Source organism: Ostrinia nubilalis, chromosome 2 (genome assembly GCF_963855985.1).
Source record: "Ostrinia nubilalis chromosome 2, ilOstNubi1.1, whole genome shotgun sequence".
NCBI classification, from domain to species: domain Eukaryota; kingdom Metazoa; phylum Arthropoda; class Insecta; order Lepidoptera; family Crambidae; genus Ostrinia; species Ostrinia nubilalis.
The window spans coordinates 13,464,960-13,491,859 of record NC_087089.1 but is presented as its reverse complement, the minus strand read 5'-3'; the positions used below and the strand labels follow the sequence as shown (position 1 = coordinate 13,491,859).

Here is a 26,900-nt window from a genome sequence, read left to right as displayed (position 1 = left end):
AAATAGAGCAGGTTTCCGGATTTCAGGATTATGGTGTCCTCCCCCTCTCTTCGGACTTCGCATAATCCTACGATATCCCACCGCAACCTGCTCAGTTCTTCCTCGAGTTCGGCGAGCCTCACGTCAGTCCGCAGCGTGCGAGTGTTAAATGTTGCCAGGGCCAGAGGTCGTCGGGGTTGGTAGCCTGTCGGTACCCGGTGATTCTTAGCACCCCTCGCCCCACCGTTACCGTGACCGCTACCGTGGCCCGGGATAGTGGGGCCGCCGGGGACTAGGGGCCGTGTTTTTTTGTTCCTCTCCATGGGGGGATTTGCCTTAATCGCCACGCTTGGCAGGCGGGTTGGCGATCGCAGTTTTTTATAAGGTTTCGCACGCAGACGCTGCTGCCCGTCCGGTGCTGCAGGGATTTTGTCGCCTCTTACGACACGCCTCCTGTTGGCGGTGGGGAAGAGTATTCTTTATGGCCGTCCCCACACGGCACATTTATTTGAATAAATTATTATTATTGTGATTTATTTGTCTGTTAACACGAAAATTCCTGTCAGGATCTGGACTCCGAAGTTCTATAACTCTTATGACTTGAAGACTCTATTATCCATTGTAAAGTAAATTTACTATCAAAATTTCTTTTTTTAACACTGATTAAATTACCTACTTACTATTATTAACCCTTATTCAATAATTGGGACGAGTTCCAATCTTACGTTTTAAAGCTGTAAACACTTGAAAAAATGTTTACGTGCATAGTCTAGGAATCTATGGTCCTGCCCCGGGATTCGAATCCAAGACCTACACCAATAAAAAGTTTTTCTAAACCCCAACACCCCGAGCAAGAACCATGAGTAACTACCGCCATCTATCAACTGAATAAAAGTCTAATCTATCTACAACTAGCGCCATCTGCCGACACATATTGCAACCAATGAATACTGTATCGTTTATGATAATAGCTAATTAATATTTTACTACAAACTTGCTTTTCACCAAAAATATTAATTAAAATATTTTTTTTTTTTTTTTTTTTATGTGATAGGAGGCAAACGAGCAAACGGATCACCTGATGGTAAGTGATTACCGTCGCCCATAGACACCCGCAGACCCAGGGGCGTTACAGGTGCGTTGCCGGCCTTTAAGGTAAAGATACGCTCTCCTCTTGAAAGCTTGCAGGTCGTATCCGTCCGGAAACACCGCAGACGACAGTCCATTCCACAGTTTGGTTGTACGGGGCAGAAAGTTTCTAGAGAAACGTACTGTTGTGGACTGCCAACCATCTAAGTGCTGGGGGTGGAAGTGCTGTCGGGTAGATCGGTGGCGAAAAGTGGCGGCAGGAATAAGTCCGGATAATTCTTCGGAGCACTCCCCGTGATACATGCGATAGAATATGCACAGTGAGGATACATCTCTACGCAGCGCCAAGGGGTCAAGCCGATCCGAAATGTCCTGGCAGTCAACGATTCGAGCTGCTCTCCGTTCAATGCGGTCCAGAGGGAGAAGCTGGTACTGGGGTGCACCTGCCCAAAGATGAGAACAGTATTCCATATGAGGCCGAACCTGCGCCTTGTAAAGTTGCAGACGATGGGCTGGAGTGAAATACCGTCTCGATCTATTGAGCACACCAAGCTTCTTCGAGGCTAATTTAGCCTTACCCTCTAAATGACCACGGAACTGGACTTCGCTCGATATGTCGACACCAAGGATTCCGATATTGGCTGAGGCAGTTAGGGGAGTGCTCTCGAAACAGCGGGATACGACAAACGGCAACTTTTTGGCGGTGAACGCGCAAACTTGTGTCTTTGTAGGGTTAAATTGGACCAAATTGCGTCGACCCCAGTCTGAGACCTCCTTCAAGGAGGTTTCAATGTCGGACACAAGTTTGTTACGGCTCTCAATGACGTTCTCCCGAGAGATATTTGCGCGGCCGGTATAAGCGGCATCAACCGTGCTGTCGTCCGCATAGCAATGAATGCCGCTAATTTGCAGCATATCATTGATATGCAGAAGGAAGAGCGTAGGCGATAGCACACAGCCTTGGGGGACACCAGCATTCACAGACATAGAGTCTGAGCATTTACTGTCGACAACGACCTTAATGCTTCTGTCTGCTAAAAAGCTGGCGACCCATCCGCATAATTTCTCGGGAAGCCCATAGGAAGGGAGCTTCGAAAGAAGCGCTTTGTGCCAAACCCGATCGAAGGCCTTCGCCATATCCAAACTGACCGCCAATGCTTCCCCCTTAGTCTCGATCGCCTGTGCCCAACAATGTGTCAAGTAGACCAGAAGATCACCAGCCGAGCGACCTCCACGGAAACCGTACTGTCGGTCACTTAGCAACTGGTGGGCCTCTAGGTACCGAAGGAGCTGGCTGTTGATAATGGATTCCATTATCTTCGAGAACAAGGAGGTGATTGCTATCGGCCTATAGTTGGACGGATTTGAGCGGTCACCTTTTTTAGGGATCGGGTGCACCAAAGCTGTCCTCCATGAGGTCGGGACTATGCCAGAGAGGTAGGAGAGCCGAAAAAGGCGCGTTAAAACCGGTGCTAACTCTGGAGCGCACGTCCTCAGCACGATAGGAGGGATTCCATCGGGCCCACTCGACTTATGGATATCCAGGGAAAATAGAGCCAGGCGTACTGAGCTTTGGTGGAACCGGATATCCGGCATACAGCTCTCACACCTTGGTATAATCGGTGGCTCATGTCCCCCGTCATCCAGTGTCGAGTTGGACGCAAAGAGTTTGCCCAGAAGATCGGCTTTCTCCTTTGCATCGTGGGCCAACGAACCGTTTCCCATGTGCAGGGGTGGAAATGATGGCGTGCAGAAATTTCCTTGGATAGCTTTGGCAAGAGACCAGAACGCACGAGTTCCAGAAGGAAGACGCTCTAGCTTCCCACCAATTCTACCAATGTGCTCCGACTTCGCCCTTGCAATGACTCTTTTGAAAGACCTAGAGGCAAAGTTAAACTCCTTTTTTAATGCGCTGGTGTTTTCATCCCGTAGCCTCGCTGCATTTGCCCAGGCTTGGTAGGATTCCTGCTTCCGGCGTAAAACCTTTTTGCAGGATTGACTAAACCAAGGCTGAGATTTGCCACCAATGGGAACAACAGAAGACGGTATGAAAAGTTCCATACCCTGCAGCACCACATCAGTAACAAGATCAGCAACGACGCTGGGATCATCCTGCGTGAAGCAAACCTGCCTCCAGGGGTAAGATGCGAAGAAGGACCGCATCTCATCCCAGTCTGCTGACCTGTAGTGCCACACGCGGCGACTGCATGCAACTCGTGGTCGCGGCGAGCACGTGAGTGGCACCGTACTCCGGATAAGGCAATGGTCCGAGGAGCCCAGAGGGGCGCCAACGGATAGCTGATAGCCATCCGGATGGGAAGTCAGCAGAAGGTCTAACAGTGAAGGTTCTTGGCTCTCTACATCTGGGATTCGCGTGGGCGTAGTAACCAGTTGTGTCAAGCCATATGCGAAGGCGAAGTCGTGAACAGATCTCCCTGCATGATCGGTTTTGCTCGATCCGAGCCATTCGGTGTGATGGGCGTTGAAATCGCCAAGTATCACGATCTCTGCAGAGGGGATCTGCTGCTGCACTGATTCTGCAGCCATTTGGACGTGCTCAATGAGTCGGTCAGTTTCGGCATCACCGCTATGGGACCTATAGAGGCAGGCGTAGACGCGGGGGTGGTCATCGCTGTCTACGCGGAGCCATAAGGTGGAGAGGTCCCTGCTTTCGAGGTGGCTGAGGCGTCGAGAACTGATATTGCCCCCTACGTACACGCACACCCCGGCCCTAGGCACAAAGGCATGTTCCAGTTTATACCCAGGGTAGGAGAGATAAGATGTGTCCGCAGGAGACGATATCTGAGTCTCGGTTAAGAAAAGCAAGGCCGGCTTTGCTGTCTCAAGGTGGTGGTGAACAGCATTGAGGTTAGAGTGTAAGCCCCTGATATTGCAAAAGTCCACGGCCAGCGTGGCAGGGGGTGCCATGGTAAATTTGCTCTTGCCCCAGGTGTTGAGCGCGGTTTTGCCCTCCCCAGAGTACGAGGGGCGGCCTGGGCATCCACGCTCAGGTGTGTTGTGTCCTGAGCATGGATGTCCAGGGAGGGATTCTCCAACGCTAACGCAGCTGGTACCCTCCTGGGGTAAAATAGTTTTTAACTGCGCTATCATTAGGAGGTGGGGAGGGGGGGGGGGGGGTGGGCCTCCGGTACCCTCACTCACTCGGCGAAACACAACACAAGTGCTGCTTCACGCCGGTTTTCTGTGAGGCCGTGGTATCACTCCGGTCGAGCCGGCCCATTCGTGCCGAAGCATGGCTCTCCCACGGTTATTTTAATTATATTAATTATATTAATTAAACCACAGTGTTACAACTTAAAACAAAATATAATGCACGTAGCACGCAGACTCCGTGCAATGGAACGTAAACACGTTCCATTTCACCACTGCGTATTTCAAAATAAATATTTCAATATTTTTATTTGTAAGAATTTATTTATTGCAATGTAAAATATTTTTTTTTTAATGTAGTTAACCATAAATTATTGTGAAATAAAACGAACGATTAATTTTTAAACATCTTAAAATGAAATATTCGATGATACTTTATTTCAGAAACTGCAAAGCATGCTGCATAAAACGGCACTGAATGATTTGTCAGTTTCTATTGTTTGACGTTACACTGACAGTTGTTTAGCATTTTTGCACCGGAATCGGAATCGTGACTTTCAGAATTTGTTCGTAATTCTTTGCCTAAATTCATATTTTATTGTAAGTAATTCTATTTATAACAAATTAGTCTTCATTATTCTTTACAAATCTAGTCTGAATTTATTATAACCTTACTGTTTGTACCTAAACTTATGATTGCTTTGTAGAAGTAATACACATCATCTCAGTATTAAACTTGCTCATCTCCTAAATTTCTGCATCCTTCACTTTTAACGGTGTTTTATTTCTAGTTTCCAGTATGGCCGCATCAGTAATAAACACATACGCCGATCCAGGCATGACCGAGTGGATGAGTGCGCCCCACAGCACTGGGACTTCTATCATGGCTTGCGAGTTCAACGGAGGAGTCGTGATCGGTGCCGACTCTCGCACCACGACGGGGGCGTACATCGCGAACAGGGTCACTGACAAACTGACCAGGATTACTGACCATATTTACTGCTGTCGGTCTGGGTCAGCAGCAGACACCCAGGCCATAGCTGATATTGTTACATACCATTTGAGTAAGTTTATTCTTCGATCTTGCTATATTTCTGAGGTAGGTACATGATTTAGAATTAAACATACATTATGAAGGAACAGAGAATGGTGTGACTGGAGCCTAATGTAGGGCAGCCCTGTATTTCAGGACTCCAGGTCCCACCCGTGAAATCTGATCATATACAGCAAAATTACATTTTTATTAGAACTTCTAAATTTCTTTAGAATATTTTTGGATATGGCTCCTAAAAACATTTTGAGATTGTGATCTATTTTATTACATTCATTTCTATTAACTATTAGAGTGGCTGAAATTGTAAATTATAATTTGTAATTGAATGCCAAACAAAGTAAGGCCTTGTATATGATTATCTAAGGATTCATCATAAGTCAAGCAATTATATCTAAATCAATCATAACTTTTCTTTCAGATTTCCATAAAATGGAGCTGGGTGAAGAGCCCTTAGTGCAGACTGCAGCGTCCATATTCCGTGAGCTTTGCTACAACTACCGTGACTCCCTTGTGGCTGGTATCTTGGTCGCAGGATGGGACAAGAAGAAAGGAGGTGTGTATTGTGCACTGTTCTTCATTGTGCACTTATAACTTGTAGAAAAATCCTTAGTTAAGTGAACCTTAGCTTTGGACCTTGTCATAGTTTATTGCTTGGTGATCATAAAAACATTTTGTCATGACTGTCCTTCACATGGCTTCACATTAAGAGTTCAAGAAAGAAATTAACAATAAAATGTCTTTACAGGTCAAATCTACTCCGTGCCCATTGGTGGTATGGTGCAACGGCAGGCTGTTTCTATCGGAGGCTCTGGCTCCACTTATGTATATGGTTACGTAGATGCCAACTTCAAGCCCAACATGACCAAGGAAGAAGCAGTCAAGTTCGTCACAAACACACTATCTCTGGCCATCCTCCGTGACGGGTCCTCAGGAGGTGTAGTTCGTCTCGGAGTGATCACTGAGGCAGGCGTAGAGCGCTCTGTTATCCTGGGTGATAAGCTGCCTAAGTTCTATGAAGGTTGAGTGTTTTTTGTATGGGTAATTTTAAGGTAATAAAATATTTAAACGCATTTCTGCCCTTTTTTTCCGATTCCCATTTAGGTTTGTGAGGTAACTGAGTAAAAAAACATGGTTTAGACATGAGGATTATATTGTTCTTATTTAATAATAACAATTGCATTTTCTAATAACTAAACATCAGCGGTGGATATTTTGCAAATAAAAGTTCATTATGGAACACAGCCTCTAAATAAGAACTACAAGCGTTTAATTATCACATCAATATTTATAATATTCAGAGATTTTTAATCCATTACTTGATTTAATTATACAGATAAATGAATACTAACTGCAGGACTTCAAATAGTTTTTTATGGCAACTTAATGTGATTATATTTTGTAAGCAAAATATTATGTCCTGCAGAGATATGGTTATAGATCATTTCATCCACGAAGACGCGCCCCATCAATTTTTAGTTGAGGGAAGCGCGGGGTGCGGGGAGTTTGATCCAGCAATCCGAGCGTCATTATTGTAGTGTGCGTGTGCACTCATGGATAATTTAGCGTGTACCGATAAACACTCAAACATTAGCGGAGAATGGTGGGGCGCGTCTTCGTGGATGAAACGATCTATAAATATTGTAATAATAAAGTAAAAAACTACAATCGTAGATCACTTTATGTGATGGTGCCTAGCTCTTCCATGGTGTCGAGATCCCGCATCAGCATCTGTATGGTCTGCTTGGTGCGCGGGAAGTATTCCGCTGTCTCGTCGTCTTCGAACAGCGGGTCTTGGGATTCCAGTTCTGAAACAATACATGTATTGTTATTTATTTTCAAATTATGAATGATTTGTGACGATTTGTCGAAAGCTAAGTAACCATAGACAAGATTTTGAGTGTTTTTGCACTCCAAAATCTTGTCTATGGTGAATTGCTGCATTGTAAAAAAAACTATTTTATAATATTTATTCAAGATCTTACACCCATATTCACAAACATTACTATGAGGTCTCACAGTGCTCGTGAACGCACAGGATGACATATGATTCAATCACAGAGCTCTATTCAACACTGCGTTCGATTTGCTCATAAGATTTTTTACATGCTGAGTGGTCATCAATGGAGAGTCGATGAGTCGAGTAAGTCTGCTACGTGTGAGGCGTCTAACTAAACTACACTCATCCTTGATCTGTGCCCCATAGACCCATAGTCAATGACGCTCTTTCACCATTGACGCTCACGACACGCCCCATTGTCTATGGCCGGACTGAGCTCTATGGTCTATGTTCACGGTGGAGACACTCACCCGCGACAGTCGCCTCGATAGTATCAAGCCGGGAGTCGAGAGCGGCCTGGCAGCGCTGGATGTGGCGCAACAAGCGCTCGCGACACACCCCGTTATCTATGGCCGCTTCTGGCTGCGGCACTATGGGCCCCATTGTCTATGGCCGGGCTGAGCTCTGGTCTATGTTCACGGTGAAGACACTCACCCGCGACAGTCGCCTCGATAGTATCCAGCCGGGAGTCGAGAGCGGCCTGGCAGCGCTGGATGTGGCGCAAAAAGCGCTCGCGACACACCCCGTTGTCTATGGCCGCTTCTGGCTACGACACTATGGGCCCCATTGTCTATGGTCTATGTTCACGGTGGAAGACACTCACCCGCGACAGTCGCCTCGATAGTATCCAGCCGGGAGTCGAGAGCGGCCTGGCAGCGCTGGATGTGGCGCAACAAGCGCTCGCGACACACACCATTGTCTATGGCCGCTTCTGGCTACGACACTATGGGCCCCGTTGTCTATGGTCTATGTTCACGGTGGAGACACTCACCCGCGACAGTCGCCTCGATGGTATCCAGCCGAGAGTCGAGAGCGGCCTGGCAGCGCTGGATGTAACGCAACAAGCGCTCGCGACACACCCCGTTGTCTATGGCCGCTTCTGGCTACGACACTATGGACCCTATTTTCTATGGTCTATGTCACGGTGAAGACACTCACCCGCGACAGTCGCCTCGATAGTATCCAGCCGGAAGTCGAGAGCGGCCTGGCAGCGCTGGATGTAACGCAACAAGCGCTCGCGACACACCCCGTTGTCTATGGCCGCTTCTGGCTACGACACTATGGGCCCCGTTGTCTATGGTCTATGTTCACGGTGGAGACACTCACCCGCGACAGTCGCCTCGATGGTATCCAGCCGAGAGTCGAGAGCGGCCTGGCAGCGCTGGATGTAACGCAACAAGCGCTCGCGACACACCCCGTTGTCTATGGCCGCTTCTGGCTACGACACTATGGGCCCCGTTGTCTATGGTCTATGTTCACGGTGGAGACACTCACCCGCGACAGTCGCCTCGATGGTATCCAGCCGGGAGTCGAGAGCGGCCTGGCAGCTCTGGATGTGGCGCAACAAGCGCTCGCGACACACCCCATTGTCTATGGCCGCTTCTGGCTCGGCACTATGGGCCCTATGGTCTATGGCCGGACTCAGGCCCCTCTTTCCCACTGGGCACTTTGGGCACGTGCCCAGGGCCCCGCGATCGAGAGGGCCCCCGTCTACTCAAAAGAACTTTTTCCAGATGATAAGGGCCCCCCTTGATCCTTAAGTGCCCAAGGCCCCTGGTAGGTTAAAGACGGCCCTGGCCGGACTAAGCTCTATGGTTTATGTTCACGGTGGAGACACTCACCCGCGACAGTCGCCTCGATAGTATCCAGCCGGGAGTCGAGAGCGGCCTGGCAGCGTTGGATGTGGCGCAACAAGCGCTCGCGACACACCCCGTTGTCTATGGCCGCTTCTGGCTGCGGCACTATGGGCCCCATTGTCTATGGTTTATGATCACGGTGGAGACACTCACCCGCGACAGTCGCCTCGATAGTATCCAGCCGGGAGTCGAGAGCGGCCTGGCAGCGCTGGATGTGGCGCAACAAGCGCTCGCGACACACCCCGTTGTCTATGGCCGCTTCTGGCTACGACACTATGGGCCCTATTGTCTATGGTCTATGTCACGGTGAAGACACTCACCCGCGACAGTCGCCTCGATAGTATCCAGCCGGGAGTCGAGAGCGGCCTGGCAGCGTTGGATGTGGCGCAACAAGCGCTCGCGACACACCCCGTTATCTATGGCCGCTTCTGGCTGCGGCACTATGGGCCCCATTGTCTATGGCCGGGCTGAGCTCTGGTCTATGTTCACGGTGAAGACACTCACCCGCGACAGTCGCCTCGATAGTATCCAGCCGGGAGTCGAGAGCGGCCTGGCAGCGCTGGATATGGCGCAACAAGCGCTCGCGACACACCCCGTTGTCTATGGCCGCTTCTGGCTCGGCACTATGGGCCCCGTTGTCTATGGTCTATGTTCACGGTGGAGACACTCACCCGCGACAGTCGCCTCGATAGTATCCAGCCGGGAGTCGAGAGCGGCCTGGCAGCGCTGGATATGGCGCAACAAGCGTTCGCGACACACACCATTGTCTATGGCCGCTTCTGGCTGCGGCACTATGGGCGGCTGTACCACTGCAAAAGAAATATGAGTCTGTGATGTTACAAAAATTTCTTTTTCAAATATTTTTTACACAGGTACGAGTAAATGGCAACTTTTTAATGTAAAGTAAAAGGAAAAAGGTTCTTTTTACAATCCGAGAGTTAACTGCACCTGGCGGCCGTGACGTCACATTGACGCTCTGGTACAAATTGGACGAACGGCCTTCCCGTGTGTGCGGGTAAGTGGGAGGAAAAATCGCATTGAAGTGCGCAGTTAGCTCGATCGGTTTGTATAATTATGTACACAGCAGCTTGTAGCCACGCCCCTATTTCCCACTAGGCACTCCAGGCACGAGCCCAGGGCCCCGCGATTAAGGGACCCAAATCAGTTGTGTAACTGTGTCACAGTTTGGCAGAATATATTAATGTTTACTGTGTGTATTTAAATGGAAAATTAATAAATAAATAAAAAAGTTAAGAGTTCTATAATTTTCCTTTTTTAAAGGAAAGGGCCCTCTGGGTTCTTAAATGCCCAGGGATTCCAGTAGCTCCTAGTCCAGTCCAGTAGTCTAGTAGTAGTCCAGTAGGTCCTGCTTCACAGTCTTTTATTTTGCCTTAGAAGCGGACATCCCTGTTTTATTAATTCAATCGTTAGATATTACTATTATGTATAAAATTGATGAAGGAACTAGTAGTTGTATTTGCTTAGTTTCGAAGAAATATTCGATATTGTGATTTTATAAAAAAAAAACAGTTTTAGAAACATATTTTCTAAAAAAATTACATTAAGTCAGAATCACTGTAACGTCTACCTTTATGCAAAAATAAATGGTTATTGCTGCAGTAATTTAGGAATTATTTAATAATTTATGATTTTCAGAAAACATTTTTTTCTCCGTTGTCCTAGAAAATTGGCAGCTATATTTACTTTATATTGATGCATGATATAATTATCTATAATACCTGAAAATATTACTTGCCTATCCCGTGGAAGTTCGATGATATGACTAGAAAAATTTGTCAAAAGTAATATTGACTAAGGCCATCGGTCAAAACCACTATTAACTGAAATTTGCAGTCAAAAGTGGTTTTGATCGATTATGAGTTTTGACTGCAACATATATATCGATGTTTCGAAAACGATAGGATTTCCAATAAGCCGCCACAGGGCCAACTCTATAATTATCAAACTCGACCCGACAAATTAATAATGGTAAAAGCAATGAATTTCAATAGTTATCTAACAAAGGCATTAAAGCCGTATTGTTACGGACGGCATTTAAAAAACTAAAAAATATTTAGATGACAACCCTATTTACATATAAATTTTCTAAACTCATAGAAATTAAAATATCTTCGAACTTCCACGGGATAGGCAAGTAATATTTTCAGGTATAATAGATAATTATATCATGCATCTATATAAAGTAAATATAGCTGCCAATTTTCTAGGACAACGGAGAAAAAAATGTTTTCTGAAAATCATAAATTATTAAATAATTCCTAAATTACTGCAGCAATAACCATTTAATTTTGCATAAAAGTAGACGTTATAGTGATAGGTAAATTTATTTACAAAATTCTGACTTAATGTAATTTTTGTAGAAAATATGCTTCTAAAACTGTTTTTTTTATAAAATCACAAAATCGAATATTTCTTCGAAACTAAACAAATACAACTACTAGTTCCTTCATCAATTTTATACATAATAGTAATATCTAACGATTGAATTAATAAAACAGGGATGTCCGCTTCTAAGCCAAAATAAAACACTGTGTGCTTGTAGTTGGTTCCCAGACTTACTTGAGACGCGCCCCCTTTCGACCATACAAAAAATTCCCCGTCCCTCCTCCAGTCAAGATTTTTTTGGTCGTATCGAGCAGTCTGGAATGCGTTCTCAGCGGTCGCAGGATTTTTGGAGATGGCCCGCGCCCCCCTTTAAAGGTCTTTGCTCCTCCCCTGGGGGGGGGGGCACTTTGGGAACCAATGATAGCAGCAGCAGCGCCCTGTGTACAGTACCGTGGTCCGGCACGGCGCTGGCGAGGCGCTCGAGCTCGGCGGCGCTGAGGCCTCAGCCTCGAGTTTAGCGGGCAGCGGGGCGGGAGCGGCGGCGGCGCGGGAGCGGCAGGATCTTATGCGTAAAATCAAATAGACCGGTTCTCGAAAACAGCGGCGCGGGAGCGGGCAACGAGCGGGCAGCGCACTCCTTCTTTTGCCCACAATAAATCGAGAGTTAGGAATAAAGTTGAATCGAAATAAAATTGTCGCCGCGTTGTTCAGACATTTCCTTTGCGAATAAAAACAAATATCTCGACAACACAACCCCGAACACAACACTTCGCCGCTAAAGCGCCGCGCGAGCTGCCCGCTTGTTTCGAGAAGGGGTCTGCGTTGCCCGCCCCGCTCCCGCGCCGCCGCCGCTCCCGCCCCGCTGCCCGCTAAACTCGAGGCTGAGGCCTGATGGGCAGCTCCAGCGGCGCCGCCAGCAGCCCGCCCAGCAGCGCCTGGCCTCTCGCTGGCTGTATCTGATGTGGACGGTCCTGCTCGCAGCAGCAGCGCCCTGTGTACAGTACCGTGGTCCGGCACGGCGCTGGCGAGGCGCTCGAGCTCGGCGGCGCTGATGGGCAGCTCCAGCGGCGCCGCCAGCAGCCCGCCCAGCAGCGCCTGGCCTCTCGCTGGCTGTATCTGATGTGGACGGTCCTGCTCGCAGCAGCAGCGCCCTGTGTACAGTACCGTGGTCCGGCACGGCGCTGGCGAGGCGCTCGAGCTCGGCGGCGCTGATGGGCAGCTCCAGCGGCGCCGCCAGCAGCCCGCCCAGCAGCGCCTGGCCTCTCGCTGGCTGTATCTGATGTGGACGGTCCTGCTCGCAGCAGCAGCGCCCTGTGTACAGTACCGTGGTCCGGCACGGCGCTGGCGAGGCGCTCGAGCTCGGCGGCGCTGATGGGCAGCTCCAGCGGCGCCGCCAGCAGCCCGCCCAGCAGCGCCTGGCCTCTCGCTGGCTGTATCTGATGTGGACGGTCCTGCTCGCAGCAGCAGCGCCCTGTGTACAGTACCGTGGTCCGGCACGGCGCTGGCGAGGCGCTCGAGCTCGGCGGCGCTGATGGGCAGCTCCAGCGGCGCCGCCAGCAGCCCGCCCAGCAGCGCCTGGCCTCTCGCTGGCTGTATCTGATGTGGACGGTCCTGCTCGCAGCAGCAGCGCCCTGTGTACAGTACCGTGGTCCGGCACGGCGCTGGCGAGGCGCTCGAGCTCGGCGGCGCTGATGGGCAGCTCCAGCGGCGCCGCCAGCAGCCCGCCCAGCAGCGCCTGGCCTCTCGCTGGCTGTATCTGATGTGGACGGTCCTGCTCGCAGCAGCAGCGCCCTGTGTACAGTACCGTGGTCCGGCACGGCGCTGGCGAGGCGCTCGAGCTCGGCGGCGCTGATGGGCAGCTCCAGCGGCGCCGCCAGCAGCCCGCCCAGCAGCGCCTGGCCATCTCGCTGGCTGTATCTGCCAATATAAGAATAAGAAAATCTTTATAAGATTTTAAACTTTCGCGTTCCATTTCAACTAAATGAGAATTTCGCGAATGAAAAATCCGCCAGATGGCAATACGTAGACGCGTGGTCCAAATGCTGCATGATTGGTTATTTTTGACATGACATTGACAGATATGTCAAAATCCACCAATCACGCAGCAGTCAGACCCCACATCCACGTCCCGCCATCTAGCGGATCTTTCATTCGCGAAAACCCTCATAAGTAAGACACGGGTCTTAACGCGATGAGGTAGTTGAAAATGTTCAAGCCCACCCGAACGGACGACGCCGCGAGCCGCCAGTCTGCTTGTGACCAGGGGGCTGCAGCATAGCATTCGAAACGTCAAGCCGTGAGTACATAATATAACTCATTAATAAACGTCGCGTTAAGACCCGTCTCTTACTAATCTACTACTTCTAGACGAAAATCTTTATTCAGCAACTAAAGAAACAAAACAAAACTCCGGTCGCCGAGCAGTTAGAATTTCGTCCAATGACCCCAAGCTACCCTTCCTTATCGCTCGCGCGTAATTATATTGCTGTCGCGACTGTGCGACGGGCAACCGCAGTGAGTATGCGATAAGGATGGCAGCTTGGGGTCATTGGACGTTTACATCAAACGTCCTCACTAGTGAACTAGAGCGCGTTAAAAAAAATATGAAAATTTTAATTGTTGAAAGTTTCCGCTAGGGCGCTATACAATCCGTCATACATTTAATGTAGCCATGGAAAAAAAAAAACATTTTTTTACGCGCTCACTAAAGCCTGGTCGCATACTCACTGCGGGCGCGCGTCGCACAATCGCGACAGCAATATAATTACGCGCGAGCGATAAGGATGGGTAGCTTGGAGTCATTGGACGGGATTCTACGTGCTCACGGACCAGGCTTTATCACTAGTTTGATGTAAACTCAAACTAAATATTATGCCACAAAAATCATCAAATATCACTGTCACCGACCTGTCATGGTCTTCGGAAGGCGTGGTGACGTCGATGTGCGCGTTCAAGTCGTCCTGTACCGGCTGGTTCTCCTTGTCGATGTTGATCAGTTGCAAGTCTGTGTAGTCCAGCTTGGGCTTGTCCTGAGGCTGGGTCACCTCCTCCGTGTCCCATTCTTTGTCAGCCCATAGGTATAACTTTGGGTGGTTCTTTTTACTGTAAAAGGATTTGGATATGTTAATTTTTTTTCAATAGCCGAGTGGTTTAAGGCTCAAAGAGGCTAGCCTTCCCACTTTTTATTTCAAATAACTGTCCTGCTCAAGGTTGCCTGTAAATATAATTTATCTTCCTAGTAATTAAACCGGGATTATTTTTACAAAATCATTAGTTTCGTTGCTGATCCTATAGCAGTTTAACTTTCTGCTGGGCCATAGCCTTTACTATCTGGGTTTTTATAGGCAGTCATGCTGTAGATCCTCAAGATCTAGATCCTGTCTTCACAGGAGTTGCAGCGCGCTGCAGCGGTGAAAAGGAAAAGTGGGAATAATCTCGTAATTCACTAGTTAAGATAGCAGAGGGATGAAAATTACAGGTGATCGTGCTCTTTCCTGGGATGTAATTATGAATTTGATGATGACTACTTTTTTTATTCAGAACAAGGTGGGTATTTGAGCGCAAACGCACCTGATGTTAACTGAGATGCTGACTAGAATGGTAAATATCTGCCCTAGTAAGTGCTTATTAACTCTCGCTTTGAAAAGGCCCGGATAATAGTGTCAGACTCACGTGGCAACATGGTATTTGACCCTCAGCGAGTGCAGCGCGTCCCTTATCAAGTGCAGGTTGCCGGACAGCTCGTGCGAGCGGCGAAGCGTATCGCTGGGCTTCGCCCCCGGGAGCGTCCCGTCGAATAAGCGGTCTTGATCATGCAGGAACCGCTTCGAGCGCCGCCCCCGACGCGGGTTCAAGCAAATGCTGCACGTGTACTTTTCTGGCACCTGGAATAATATTGCATCTTTAAAAAATGAAATCTTAGAAGAGCTATAGTACTATAGGAATAGTTGATACTTCTACCGTGTGACTATTAGAAGGCCTGTTGAAAACAAAACACGCGCTGCGTATTATTCACGAGCGAGCAGTGAGTGACGCACGCGCGCTTATTCTTCGCCCATTGTAAAAATAATTGGTCTAAAGTCCGGTCGCCGAGCAGATAGAATTTCGTCCAATGACCTCAAGCTACCCATCCTTATCACTCGCACGTAATTATATTGTTGTCGAGACTGTACGACGCGCGACCGCTATGAGTGTGCGAGCGCGATAATTCAAGCGAGCGATAAGGATGAGTAGTTGGGGTCATTGTACGAAATTTTATCTGCTCGACGACCGGACTTTACAAGTGACAACACTCGCCTCCAGCCTGTGCCGCAGGTTGTGGCACAGCCCGTGCTGCCAGCACAGGCACAGCTCGCACTGCACCATGAGCCCGTCCTCCTCGCGGAAGCCGCAGTGGCAGTTGATGATTTCCTCGCGCTTCATGTGCTCAATCTTCATCAGCTCGCCGGCTGAAATGTACACAGCGATTAGAAACAATGCAACTCAAATCCAATCAGAAATGAGATCTGTAGGAAAGCTCAAGTAACGAACATAGTCCGCTGTATTGGCAAACTTAAGTTACGTTATGTAGAGCTCATAGAACTGATGGCCATAGGGGCAGAGAACGTCTGGAAGACGCAATATGGGCAGGCCTACCTCTAAGTGGACCGAAGACCGCTCGTGGAAACCGTCTTTACCAAAACGAGTGAATGTCGCGTGAGCGGACACATTAAATTTAACGTTATGAAATTCGTGTACTTGTAGTATTTTTGAAAATAGACGTCTACATTCAAAATTTTTTTATCCTATAGAACACAGAAGAGTACTTACTTTCAGGATTATATTCATACTCATTCTCCCGCTGCTGCTCTTCATTCGACTCCGAATTACCGGCGTGTTGTTCCATTCTCTTGTAATCCGGCGTGCCCGACCGCGGGAAACTCGACCGAGTCTCCACATCCGAAGCCGGGCCGAACCACTCATCGTCCTCACTCTTTGGTTTCAACGTGGCCACTTTACCCCTCTTCTCTTTCTTCTTGAAATCAACAGGCTTCGTCACAGTATGCGTCGAAATCTCCGTCTCGAAGTCCAAAACTTCGATCGGCAAGTCGGCCGAATCGTCAAAATCATTAGACTGCTCGTCTTTGACATCCTCGGACTCCGGTCTTCGAACCGGTAGCAGCACTTTGGGACGCTTCACTGGCTTGTGGACTAACGCTTGGCGGAGTTTAGGAGAATCGTGCAATTTCGGCATTGGGGTATCTTCAAGTTTTACCGACGTTGAGGGAATGTCGATTTGTAAGTCCATAGCTTCTTCCTTTTTGACTTCTGGTTTAATTTCTTCTTGAACGACCCGTTTAGGCGGCTTCGGGACTTTGACTTTGATTGTCTTCAAGTCAGGTTCCCTTGTTTTTGTAGGTTCGAGGGTCTTTTCTGGCATAGTTCTGGCATACGCCAAGTCCAGAACTTTCGGCGTTCGACCGAGCATTTTGCGCAGTTCTCGGTGGTAGTGTTTTATGTGCATTTGGAGTAGGGTGTTGTTTCTGAAGTTCTTGAAACACCCTTCGGCTGGGCAGCGGAGGAGGTTCTCTATTATTTGCACTTTCAAGGAACCGACCCATACTGGAAGGAATAATTTAAAGTATTAAACGTCAAAATCAAAAATATATCAAAGTGAAGCGAAGCACCATCCCCTCTTTTGGATTTCTATGAAATGTTTGTTCTTTTAGAAAAAATGTGTTTCAAAATTAGTGGTAAATACCAAATTTTTGTATCAAAATTCAATAAGATTCATTTATGTTTTATACATACCGTATCCATCTTCTAAAGGCGGGTAGTTATCTTCAGGCGGTGCTGTTGGATCGTTTTCTGAAGTAGAAGGAGTACTAGACGTTCCTGGACCCAGCCCTTTCTTTTGATTCTGTGGTAAAGAAATAAAAACACACATTAATAGGCAGTCAATGACTTGAGTCAAAAGCCACAGCGCCACGGGAGGGGTGACATATTATGACGTGACAGGGCATACAAATCTGAAGTCTCCCTGACGTTTGACCGTCACAAAATCACTCCCGCGTCGCTCCTATACGTCAGGCACTGACTGAATTAAGCTATAAATATATGAAATCGATTCCATTCTGATGCATCACGACACATTACGTCAGACAAATATAAATCCCCCTTTAATTTTTCCCTCCCATTTCTTCAATTTTGAGCATTGAAGGTAGCGGAAGGCGCTGGATGCAGGACGGCGAAGACGATGTAGAAATATTTGGGGGAGGCGATAATAGTTCAGGGGGCGTAGTGTGAGTTTACGTCCTGTGGCTGAAATGATGATGTTTTTATGCATAACAAGGCAGGTATTTGACCACAATCGCACATGGTGTTAAGTGGGATGCAGTCTAGGATGGTACATATGATGATGATTTCTTTAAGACAACGCATACCTTCACCAGATACTTGGGCATTTTGATGACGCGCTTCATCTTCTTCTGTTTGGGGGCCTCTCGCGGTCGTTTCAAACTTAGCTTCTTGCGCTTGATTATAGGCGATGTGCAAGAAAGCGTGCCCGCTGGGAGCGACACTACTGGGGACTCAGCTACGCCATCTGGGGGGAAATAGGCACTTTAAAGGGGGGGGGGGGGGGGGGGGTAAACGTGTCAGTTTTTTATAAACGATAACCATAAATATACGATATATGAGCATTCAAAATCTATTATTCTATTTTGTAATACAATGAGGACTTAACAGCAGGGATGTTATGGATATCCGTAACCGTAACCAAAACTTTCGAATATCCGAAATATTCCGATATCCGAAAAAAATATCCGTAACCGAAACCGGTATAATATTATTCCTCTAACCGTAACCGTATCCATAACCGAAACTACATATCCATAACATCCCTACAAGTACTTAACAGTTAGGACCACTGGCAAGTGACAGGGCCTTACACTTACTCTACAGTGGCTTTCCTGGACAGTTCAACTACTACTGCGAAAGTAACTGTCAGGCTATCTGTTACCTTTTCCGAACTGATTTGATGAAGATATAGTTTGGGACCTAGTGAAAAACCATATAGTAAAGATTGGATAGAAAACGGCATAAAGGATGATGGGCACTTTTCTATGGAATCTGGGCGTAAAACCAACAGAAATGTAACTACTATTATTTGTTAGTACTTAATATCAGAAATATATTTTCATTTAAATAACTACCAAAAACTCCCGGGTTTGCTTGGAAATTGACATAATGTGTAATAGTAAATAGGTGCTTTATTGCGCAAACAAAAAATATTATTAATTAATATACTTATCTACTTACATTTTAAATACATTAAGTTATTTATCCATTATTATTTCCAACAGTTCAGGAGTGAGGCCAACAAATGGTATATTTAAACCATGTTCTACATTATAAGCGTAGGACCATACCTAGGTACCTACCATTTAGAGAAATGACATGAACACAGTCATGTTTCAATGGGATTTCTACCAGTTAAGTTGTAGTGTTGTCGCATAATCGATCACGGATCGATTATTAATCGATATTGCCAAATAACGATTTATCGATTAACAATTCGATTAATCGATTTTATTGATTATGTACCATCATTACTATCATTTGATTGTTAATTCAATTCTTTATTTTCAGCAATATAATCGATTATTGCAATCGAATAATCGATTATGATTTACTCGGTATACATACTTACTAAATCGATAGTAAGATATGATACAATACTCTCAATATGATCGATAAAAGCAATTTAATAGATCTAATACTATTTTTATTACCCTAATGTGATGTGAAATACTATGGAAACTTTGCATATTCAACGACCTCTATCTCCGTATCCCCGCGTATTTCAGGATTGTTGTCATACTATGAAATGAAGTAATAGTATTAAGCTTTAATTTAGTATACTTTTTGTTTCTGTTGGTTTAACGCCCAATATGCCCATCATCCTTTCCGGTTGTTGAAAGATATTCTGTGACAGGCCGCTACCAATCGATCAACGTGGAAAGCATTGGGGGAGGCCTATGTTCAGCAGTGGACGTCCTATGGCTGAAATGATGAGGATGATGATTCTGTGACAGTCAGATCTTCAAGTGAGTGGATACCGACCTGGCGTAGAGACGACCCAGCCCATCCGCCGCGCCAGTTTCAGATGGACGCCGAAGTCCATGAGCACGGCCTCGTAGTCTTTAAGCCTCGTGGCCGTATCAGGGTGCGACTCCATATAGTTGCGCATATCAGTGCGGGTGTGGAAACGCCGGTTTTCGGGGCTGGAAAAGTGATTTTGTTATTTATTTCTTTCAGAATAATATACAGTATGTTTGGGATAGGGCTAGCGATAATATAAGGCGGTGTTGTGATGTAAATTTTTTGACAAAAATGCCCCCATATGTGGGCCCACCCCGCTCCTCTTGGAATGGGGGGGGCTTAATTTTTTATTTGACTGTACATAAAAATTGTTTTTATTTCTTATGTGCCCGTCTTACAGATAAATAAAAAATTGCATTTGTAACTGCATATGTGGCCTTAAAAAAAAAAAAAAATTCAAAATAATGACCAAAAAACTTTAAAAAAATTAATGAATTTTAGTTTTTGTCAAAATTTCAGTTTTGAAGGGAACGTTTTTGGGGGCATTTTTGTCGATAAAATTGACATAACAACATCGCCTTAAATTATCGCTAGCAATATCCCAAACACACTGTACATCCTGTATACAGAGAAGAGAAGGTAACACTCGCTGTCCTAAGAAAGGTAGGTTACTGTATTGTTACTGTATAAAATATGAAAATTTTAGTTCTTGAAAGTTTCCGCTACGGGCGAATGTCAATTTTTTACGCGCTCACTAGTGACGTTTAATGTAAAGTAAACTAAGCCACGGTACTAAGCCCTCAGGACCTTGCAAATGCGATAGTTCTTCTATTGCTTGAGTGCTCACTAAATAGCGCCACTGTCTTAGCCACTATTGAGTAACCAACTATAAGACTTTATCCCACACTGGCGCCAAATAGTTTCGTGTAGTGTTTTTAGCAGAATATAATACTTAATAGTGTTCTAAAATTCTTTTTATAATAGTAAAACACTTACTTCACTAAAACCACGTCCCATTTTCCTGCTGAACTGCCTAGACTTCTCCGAACCATGTGTTTAGTCCAACCCGCCGGCAACCTTTTGTCTTCCACCTATAAAATAATAAGAATATTTTGATCAGAGCCACTTAAAAATAAGAGTTCGTCAACAAAAATCTTTTTAGAAGCCAGAGACCTGGTAATTATGTATAACTGTCGAATGCCAACTATATTATTTTCATATTCAATTTAAATATCAAGCTCTTTTCGTAGACATCTTGTAGAACTGATGCGACCACAGTGAAGACGTAGTAGTGAAGGCAGGCTCCCGTGTCTGTGGAACGCCTACCTACCTTCACTACATCATCCGGTCCGTGGCCGCAATTCAGTTCTACGAGATGTCTACGAAAAGAGCTTGAGATTTAAATTGAATATCTAGTGAAGGTCGCGAGAAGCGCCTGGATGACGCCAGCGCAGGACCGGTCGTTAGTAATCATTGGGATAGGCCTTTGTCCAACAGTGAAAGACTTTTCGCTGAAAACGAAGGAAGGATACCAAGCTTTTGTAACGACTATGAACCAAGACTTACCTGCACACTTCTCCTAGGCAGCCCACCAGCTTTTTCCTTCCCATCCATTTCCAACTCGCACACCTTCCCAATCGGCTGTCCGTTCACCCACTTGCAACACCATTCGCCCGGCAGTAGGAACGATTCTGGCAACTCCTGCGTGGTGTCCGAGTTAACCATCTGCCGCCTCATCACCTCGATCTGACGCTTCATCACTTCTAGCTCGGATTTAACCTTCTCAACTTGTTTTTTCACTTTCTTTTCTTGCAGTATGCGCAGCTTTTTGCTCTGTTGGATGGAATTTGCGAATCAGATGCATTGCACAAACATTCTTGATTTTTTTAGGTATTTCAACGTTTGACGCCAATCGAATCTGCGCATAAGTGATAGATAATGAGATCTAAGAAGATCTCACCCGATGGTACCTGATCTTGTTCAGTAGCTCTACCATGAGTTAACACCAAACGAGTCTACACAACCCACTAGCGAGTGCGTAAAAAATCTATGACGATTTTAGTTCTTAAAGCGCAGTTTACAATGAATATTCGTACTTATTTCAGTACGTTATTCTTGATCCTACAATCCATCGGAAAAACTGAAGTCCGGTCGCCGAGCAGATAGAATTTCGTACAATGACCCCAAGCTACCCATCCTTATCGCTCGTGCGTTTATCGATTATATTGCTGTCGCGCTCGCACACTCACTGTGGCCGCTCGTCGTACAGTCAGAGACGAAAAGATTTAAATGATTTACCTTCTTGATCTTCAACTTCTTAATCTTTTTCTCTTTCACTTCCTTCACTTCTGCCGCTTCGGTTTTCACCTCCGGCCTGGGCGAGCCTTCTGCCTTGCTGATGCCGTCTTCTAACTTCGTAATGGCTACCTTGATCCGGTCGATGACCTCTTCGTGCTTACCATCCACTGCTTCGAACTTCTCGAGCTTTACGTCTTCTTGCGCCTAGAAGAGAATAGAAGTGATGGGAAACTAGAATTTTTATATTTTAAAACTAAAAAAGGCGCAGGTCCTATCCTCTCAAAACTTTACAGATCTTTCTCGTTTATAATACATATTAATGTGCTTAATTGAAAAGTTGACTGGAGGAGAATGCCGACTGGCATTAAGTCTGCCTTACGTACACACGGTCACACTGTTAACTACCCATTTCCGTTTTTGCTCTCGCTCTCATCAAATGGTGATTCTTTGCGATAGAACGAGATGACATGACAGGCAATGGGTAGTTAACACTGTTGCCGATAGTACAGTGTTATGTGCATGTAAGTTCGAAATAAATAAATAGACTTCGAGCAAAAAAATACATTTTAAAATATCCACTTTGCCATTTTGAATTCTGATTATAAATTATCAACAATCTCATACTTGGAAAAGGAATGATTTTAAAAATCAAATATTCAGCATGCCGAATTTACAGTCACAGTGTAAAAAAGTTCAGTAGTAATAATAAACCAGGGATGTTATGGATATGAAGTTTCGGTTATGGAAACGGTTACGGATATGAAATCATTTCGGACTATCCGAAACTTTTGAATCGGTTTTGGTTCCGATTACGGATATTTTTTTTATTTCGGATATCCGATAGTTTCGGTTACGGTTACGGATATCCATAACATCCCTGGAATAAGCTACAGTATACTTACGGGATCGCTATCAGGTCTGCTGTCAGCTGTATCCGACGTGTCACAAGTGTCTTTAGTAGGGTCCACAACCTCAATACTGTCTTTGCTTTCGTCAACGTCGATCAACATTTCTGCCAAAGTATCCTTCACTTCTGGCTCATCTGAAGTTGTCTCTTCACTTCCAACTTCCACTTTCATTTCTTGATCTTCTGTAACTTCTTTGGTAATTTGAACTTTAGTTTCTTTAATTTCTTCTTTTGTTTCTTTTTCTTCTTTTGGTTTTACTTCGGCAGGTGACGGTGCGGGACTACCTTCGAGTGTCCCTATTATTGATGCCACAGCATCTAAAATATACATTGACAAATAAGCTGTCTGAGTTCATACTAAGGCCTAATTGAGCTAAGAAAATGAAGCTGAAGAATATTCAGCCTTCAAATAGAGTTAACATCTGATACAGTACTTTTATTAAAAAAAAAATGTGAGCATGAAAGAATCTCTTTCATTATTGCAGCTAAAATAGTCTTTTGGTAACTCAAAGGTGACTGACTGCCTGACTGACTGACATAGTGATCTATCAACGCACAGCCCAAACCACTGGACGGATCGGGCTGAAATTTGGCATGCAGGTACCTAGATGTTTTGACGCTGATGCTAAGAAAGGATTTTACGAAATTCCACCCCTAAAGGGGTAAAACGCGATCCACGCGTACGAAGTCGCGGGCGGCCGCTAGTAAGGTAATAAAACTCTCTTTAGCTTCTTAGCTAAAACTACATTTTGCTCCAAATTCTTACCTGGGATTTCCGTTTTTGGTACAACTTTAGGTGGTGCAACTTTAGGCGCTGCCGGTTTCTTCCTAATGATCCTCGGTTTTTTCCTTTCCACCGGAGGTTTGGGCGTCACCGGTTTCTCAGTAGGAGTTGCCTGTTTCTTCGCTTTCTTCTGTCCAATATTGAAGATTTCCTTGATGTTTAACTTTCGCTTCATTTCGCGGCGTTCGCTCTTCGAGCCTAAGTAATCACGGGTGGGGTCAAATAAATGAGTGTGGAAGGCAGGGGCGGGGGTGGTAGGCGTGGCGCTACTTGGCCCCGCCCCATAAACTGGGGAATGTGCGGAGGTCCCAGCCGTTGTGACGTCAACGCTTAGAGGACCCGGCTTCGATTGATCTTTCATCTTATGCAGCCGTGAAGTCGTACACTTCCACACGAAGCCGTCGTCGAACACGACTTCCATATAGCCTGGCGATAAAAAAAGAAAATAAAAAAATGGAAAAATAATCACTGCAAACATAATAATACTCCACTGATCATCATTTTCAATCAGGTAAGATGCAGGCCAAGAGCTACTTAGTTTTGGATAAAATAAATAGAGATCGATTTTTTTGACATCAGGAGAGAAATGTTCTGAAAAATAATGACCTTGATTTGAGTCACAAACTAACCTGAATAATACTGGATCTTAAAGCTTCTTTGAGAATAATTGGATTAAGAGAGCTTACAGATGAGCGACATTATGACGGCGACCGCTTGCGATAGTGGTAAGCGACGGTCAGCGAATGTAGTCGATTGTCTGTCGGCGACAGTCTACAACTCGTGCCTTTTGCTTTCATGACATGTTGACACACTCTGACTACACGTTAGTGACTGCCCCGTCTTCGAGAGTCGCGATGCATCGGCGACTGTCGCCGACTAAAGTCGCAAGCAATCGCCGATATACTATCGCTCGTCTATGAGCTCCAGTCTGTTAGTTAGACGAACTTTCAACTCTTACCCCCTTACTAATTAAACTTACACGCTCGGTGATCAGTGTTTTAAAGTGACGTTTAGTATGGAAATGTCATTTTAAAACAGTGATCAACAACTGTGTAACTTTTTATTAGTAAGGGGGTTAATGTCTTTCTTTGTAATCTCTTATTCTTTTATGCTTTTTTTACTCACCATCTCCCAAATCCTTGCTGACCGTAGCCAAGAACCGCCTGCTATCCCTCCACCTGGCCAGGCATCTCTCTCCCACCACGAAGGTCAGTTTGCTCTTGTCTTCAACGGGCTTGGGCTCCTCAGCGGTGCTGGTACTAGCCACTGGGGCGATGGTGGTCGCTGGTTGCGATGTGGATGGTGCAGGGGACGATACAGCGGAGGCCGAGAGAGGCCGCAGTCGGGGGCTGCTTACGCTGATCCATTCGTCGTGCCTGGAATTGAAAGTTATAGTCGATATAGAACTTTCTTTAGTCTAGTACAGTTCACGAGGCGTAAGCTGAGCTTAAGGCGTAAGACGGGCACAGCGCGCGCCGGACTGTCGCTAGCGTCGGCTCATAAACACAACTTCACAGTATTTTACCTGTATTGTTGACAGCCTTTTGTATGACATACATATCAAAAAACAACAGCAAATAAAGTGTATAGTAAAATTGCTGAATGTTTTTGTAAAAATATTAGGGTTTCTTCTTCTTTTCATGTCGACAACAAACCTACACAGTGTCAGCCCAAAACTGCGACAACTCTTAGGGTTTCATTTCACAAGACTTGAAAAACTGAGCTTTTTAATATCACTAATATGCCTGAAGTTTGTTCCATGCTAATACATGATAGAAAGACATTCAGAAAAGACCCTATCATGCAAATACGTATAAAACTTACTTCTTTGAAGAATCCTCATAATGCACCAACACTTCCATCTCATCATAGTCAACCTCGGAAATTTGAGCTGGATACCAGAATTCGCCGAAGTCTTTCGCCTCCACTTTGGAGCCGACCGACAGAGACATGCTATTGGCTCCTGGAAAGAACATACATGAAGCCTTTTCAATTGTTCAAACCATAAAAATCACTACCAGTATATTTTGATTTCACATGCATATTAATTTCATAGATATTTAAATCATTATGTACACATAATTTTAAATGTAGAAGTAAAAGTACAAGAAAAGTTGTTAAATAAATGGAAACAAACCTTTAGGGCTCATTTGCCTGGATGAGTTACCATCCTTCTTTTTGGCAATCCTTTCTTCCGACTCACTCAATATCATATCCATCATGCTGGATGCCACAGCCAATCGTTCGTCAAAATCTTTACAACCATCGCTTTCACTTGGTTTTTCAACCTCCATCGTGGCATTATCTTCTTTCTTAGTCTCTTGCTGTGTGTACTCTTTCTCCTGGTCTTCTATGAATTTCTTTATTGCATCCAAATTTTCTCCATCTCCCTCCTTACCACTATTAGGCGGTTCTTTTGTCTCTGACGAAGAATCCGTTGCTCCTTCCATGTCTTTAGCTTTAATTTTGATTATCCAAGGGAAAATTGAGGGAACAGCATCTGTAAATTAATCACTCTTGTTTTTTTACAATATTTCATGGTTGCCTCACTCATGCATTTAACTACACTCAATCCAGTCTACAAGGAATTTAAGACAGCACTTACATAGAAAGAATAACTTGCATCAACATTCAAATGAAATGCAAAATCAAGATGATAGAATGAACTACAGTGTCACATTGCAAATGATAAGTAAGATATAATTATAATACTTAATAAATAAGTAATAAAACAATACCAACAGAAATTATGACAATGCATGAATAACTGCAACAAAAAACACAGAATAGCTTGTCCTCAAATAAGAAAATAACTAACTAACAAGCTAAATATTGGGCCTCAAAATACCTGACTTCAGAACATATTTTGAGTCCTTGTAACATTGAAAATCGCTTTTACGGAAATGTCGCGAACAAACGTACGCTGGTGTATCGGTTTTAGAAACGTCATGGCGCGTAACCTTTACCCAAGAGTCACACAGGGGCAGGTCCCTAGGAAACTTGTGAAATGTGACACCAATGTCTTCAGTTCTCGTTGAACGGGACTTACATTTCTGAACACAACATACTTTTACTGCCATCGCAATGTTCAAAGGAACACCTTTAACAACAACAATTGCCTACTATTGAAGAAATACTATAGAAAATACAGCAAATAGCAATCTAACTGGATTACAATTGTAATTGACAACATTAACCTAATAGCAATGTTTGGCCATTATTGTTACTATTCTGTTTGTAATATTGCGTTATATAAATACGGTCTTATTAAAATAGTAGATGTTTAGTTATGTATCACACTTGTTTTTAATATTGCGGTAAGAATTGACCGATTGGTATACAATCTGTTTACGCACCTGATATGACAAATTGTATGACGCATCCGACACCAAGGGTCACATTTATTTATATGTCGTATCAATTTCAATTAAAACTCCTAGTTATTCCTCAAAACAATGATATATTGATAATACTGATACTGATTACGATCAATCAATCAATAAAACAAACCGTCGCCATTTTATTTTATAACCCCTCCTTTCTGTCAAGTCTGCTAT

At 45.2% G+C, this 26,900-nt stretch overlaps 2 protein-coding genes across 4 annotated transcripts; one reads left to right on the top strand and one right to left on the bottom strand.

Moving 5' to 3' along the window:
• The first annotated feature begins 4,669 nt into the window (after positions 1 to 4,669).
• Positions 4,670 to 6,303, top strand: LOC135084594 (proteasome subunit beta type-6). The gene is made up of 4 exons (XM_063979370.1): positions 4,670 to 4,779; positions 4,971 to 5,243; positions 5,652 to 5,786; positions 5,979 to 6,303. The coding sequence occupies exons 2-4, from the start codon at positions 4,979 to 4,981 to the stop codon at positions 6,254 to 6,256; spliced, it is 678 nt and encodes a 225-aa protein (XP_063835440.1). The 5' UTR covers positions 4,670 to 4,779; positions 4,971 to 4,978; the 3' UTR covers positions 6,257 to 6,303.
• A 3,132-nt stretch (positions 6,304 to 9,435) lies between these two features.
• On the bottom strand, positions 9,436 to 26,843 carry LOC135084480 (uncharacterized). Of its 3 annotated transcripts, XM_063979270.1 has the most exons (20): positions 26,700 to 26,843; positions 26,393 to 26,443; positions 25,481 to 25,843; positions 25,168 to 25,306; positions 24,469 to 24,719; positions 23,326 to 23,769; positions 22,555 to 22,877; positions 21,653 to 21,856; positions 20,921 to 21,187; positions 20,351 to 20,445; positions 19,376 to 19,536; positions 17,695 to 17,855; positions 17,063 to 17,171; positions 16,082 to 16,873; positions 15,569 to 15,720; positions 14,945 to 15,156; positions 14,180 to 14,374; positions 12,161 to 13,189; positions 11,723 to 11,766; positions 9,436 to 9,735 (listed from the first exon to the last, which is right to left on the bottom strand). In XM_063979270.1, exons 2-20 carry the CDS (start codon positions 26,421 to 26,423, stop codon positions 9,566 to 9,568), a joined length of 5,142 nt encoding a protein of 1,713 aa, XP_063835340.1. In that variant the 5' UTR covers positions 26,424 to 26,443; positions 26,700 to 26,843; the 3' UTR covers positions 9,436 to 9,565. The 3 variants fall into 3 exon arrangements, with proteins under 3 accessions (XP_063835340.1, XP_063835345.1, XP_063835348.1); XM_063979275.1 differs by lacking the exon at positions 26,393 to 26,443; XM_063979278.1 differs by lacking the exon at positions 11,723 to 11,766 and having other exon boundaries at positions 9,619 to 9,735; positions 12,277 to 13,189.
• Positions 26,844 to 26,900: the final 57 nt, after the last annotated feature.

What these genes read in the sequence shown, in the direction of transcription:
- LOC135084480 (XM_063979270.1), bottom strand. Translation starts at nt 26,423, where the DNA reads ATGGCAGTAAAAGTATGTTGTGTTCAGAAAT. An exon ending in AGTATGTTGTGTTCAGAAAT is followed by an intron (nt 25,844 to 26,392) that starts GTAAGTCCCGTT and finishes ATTAATTTACAG; the next exon opens with ATGCTGTTCCCTCAATTTTC. An exon ending in CCTTCCGAAGACCATGACAG is followed by an intron (nt 13,190 to 14,179) that starts GTCGGTGACAGT and finishes TTATATTGGCAG; the next exon opens with ATACAGCCAGCGAGATGGCC.
- LOC135084594 (XM_063979370.1), top strand. Translation starts at nt 4,979, where the DNA reads ATGGCCGCATCAGTAATAAACACATACGCCGATCCAGGCATGACCGAG. An exon ending in TATTGTTACATACCATTTGA is followed by an intron (nt 5,244 to 5,651) that starts GTAAGTTTATTC and finishes CTTTTCTTTCAG; the next exon opens with ATTTCCATAAAATGGAGCTG. An exon ending in ATGGGACAAGAAGAAAGGAG is followed by an intron (nt 5,787 to 5,978) that starts GTGTGTATTGTG and finishes ATGTCTTTACAG; the next exon opens with GTCAAATCTACTCCGTGCCC.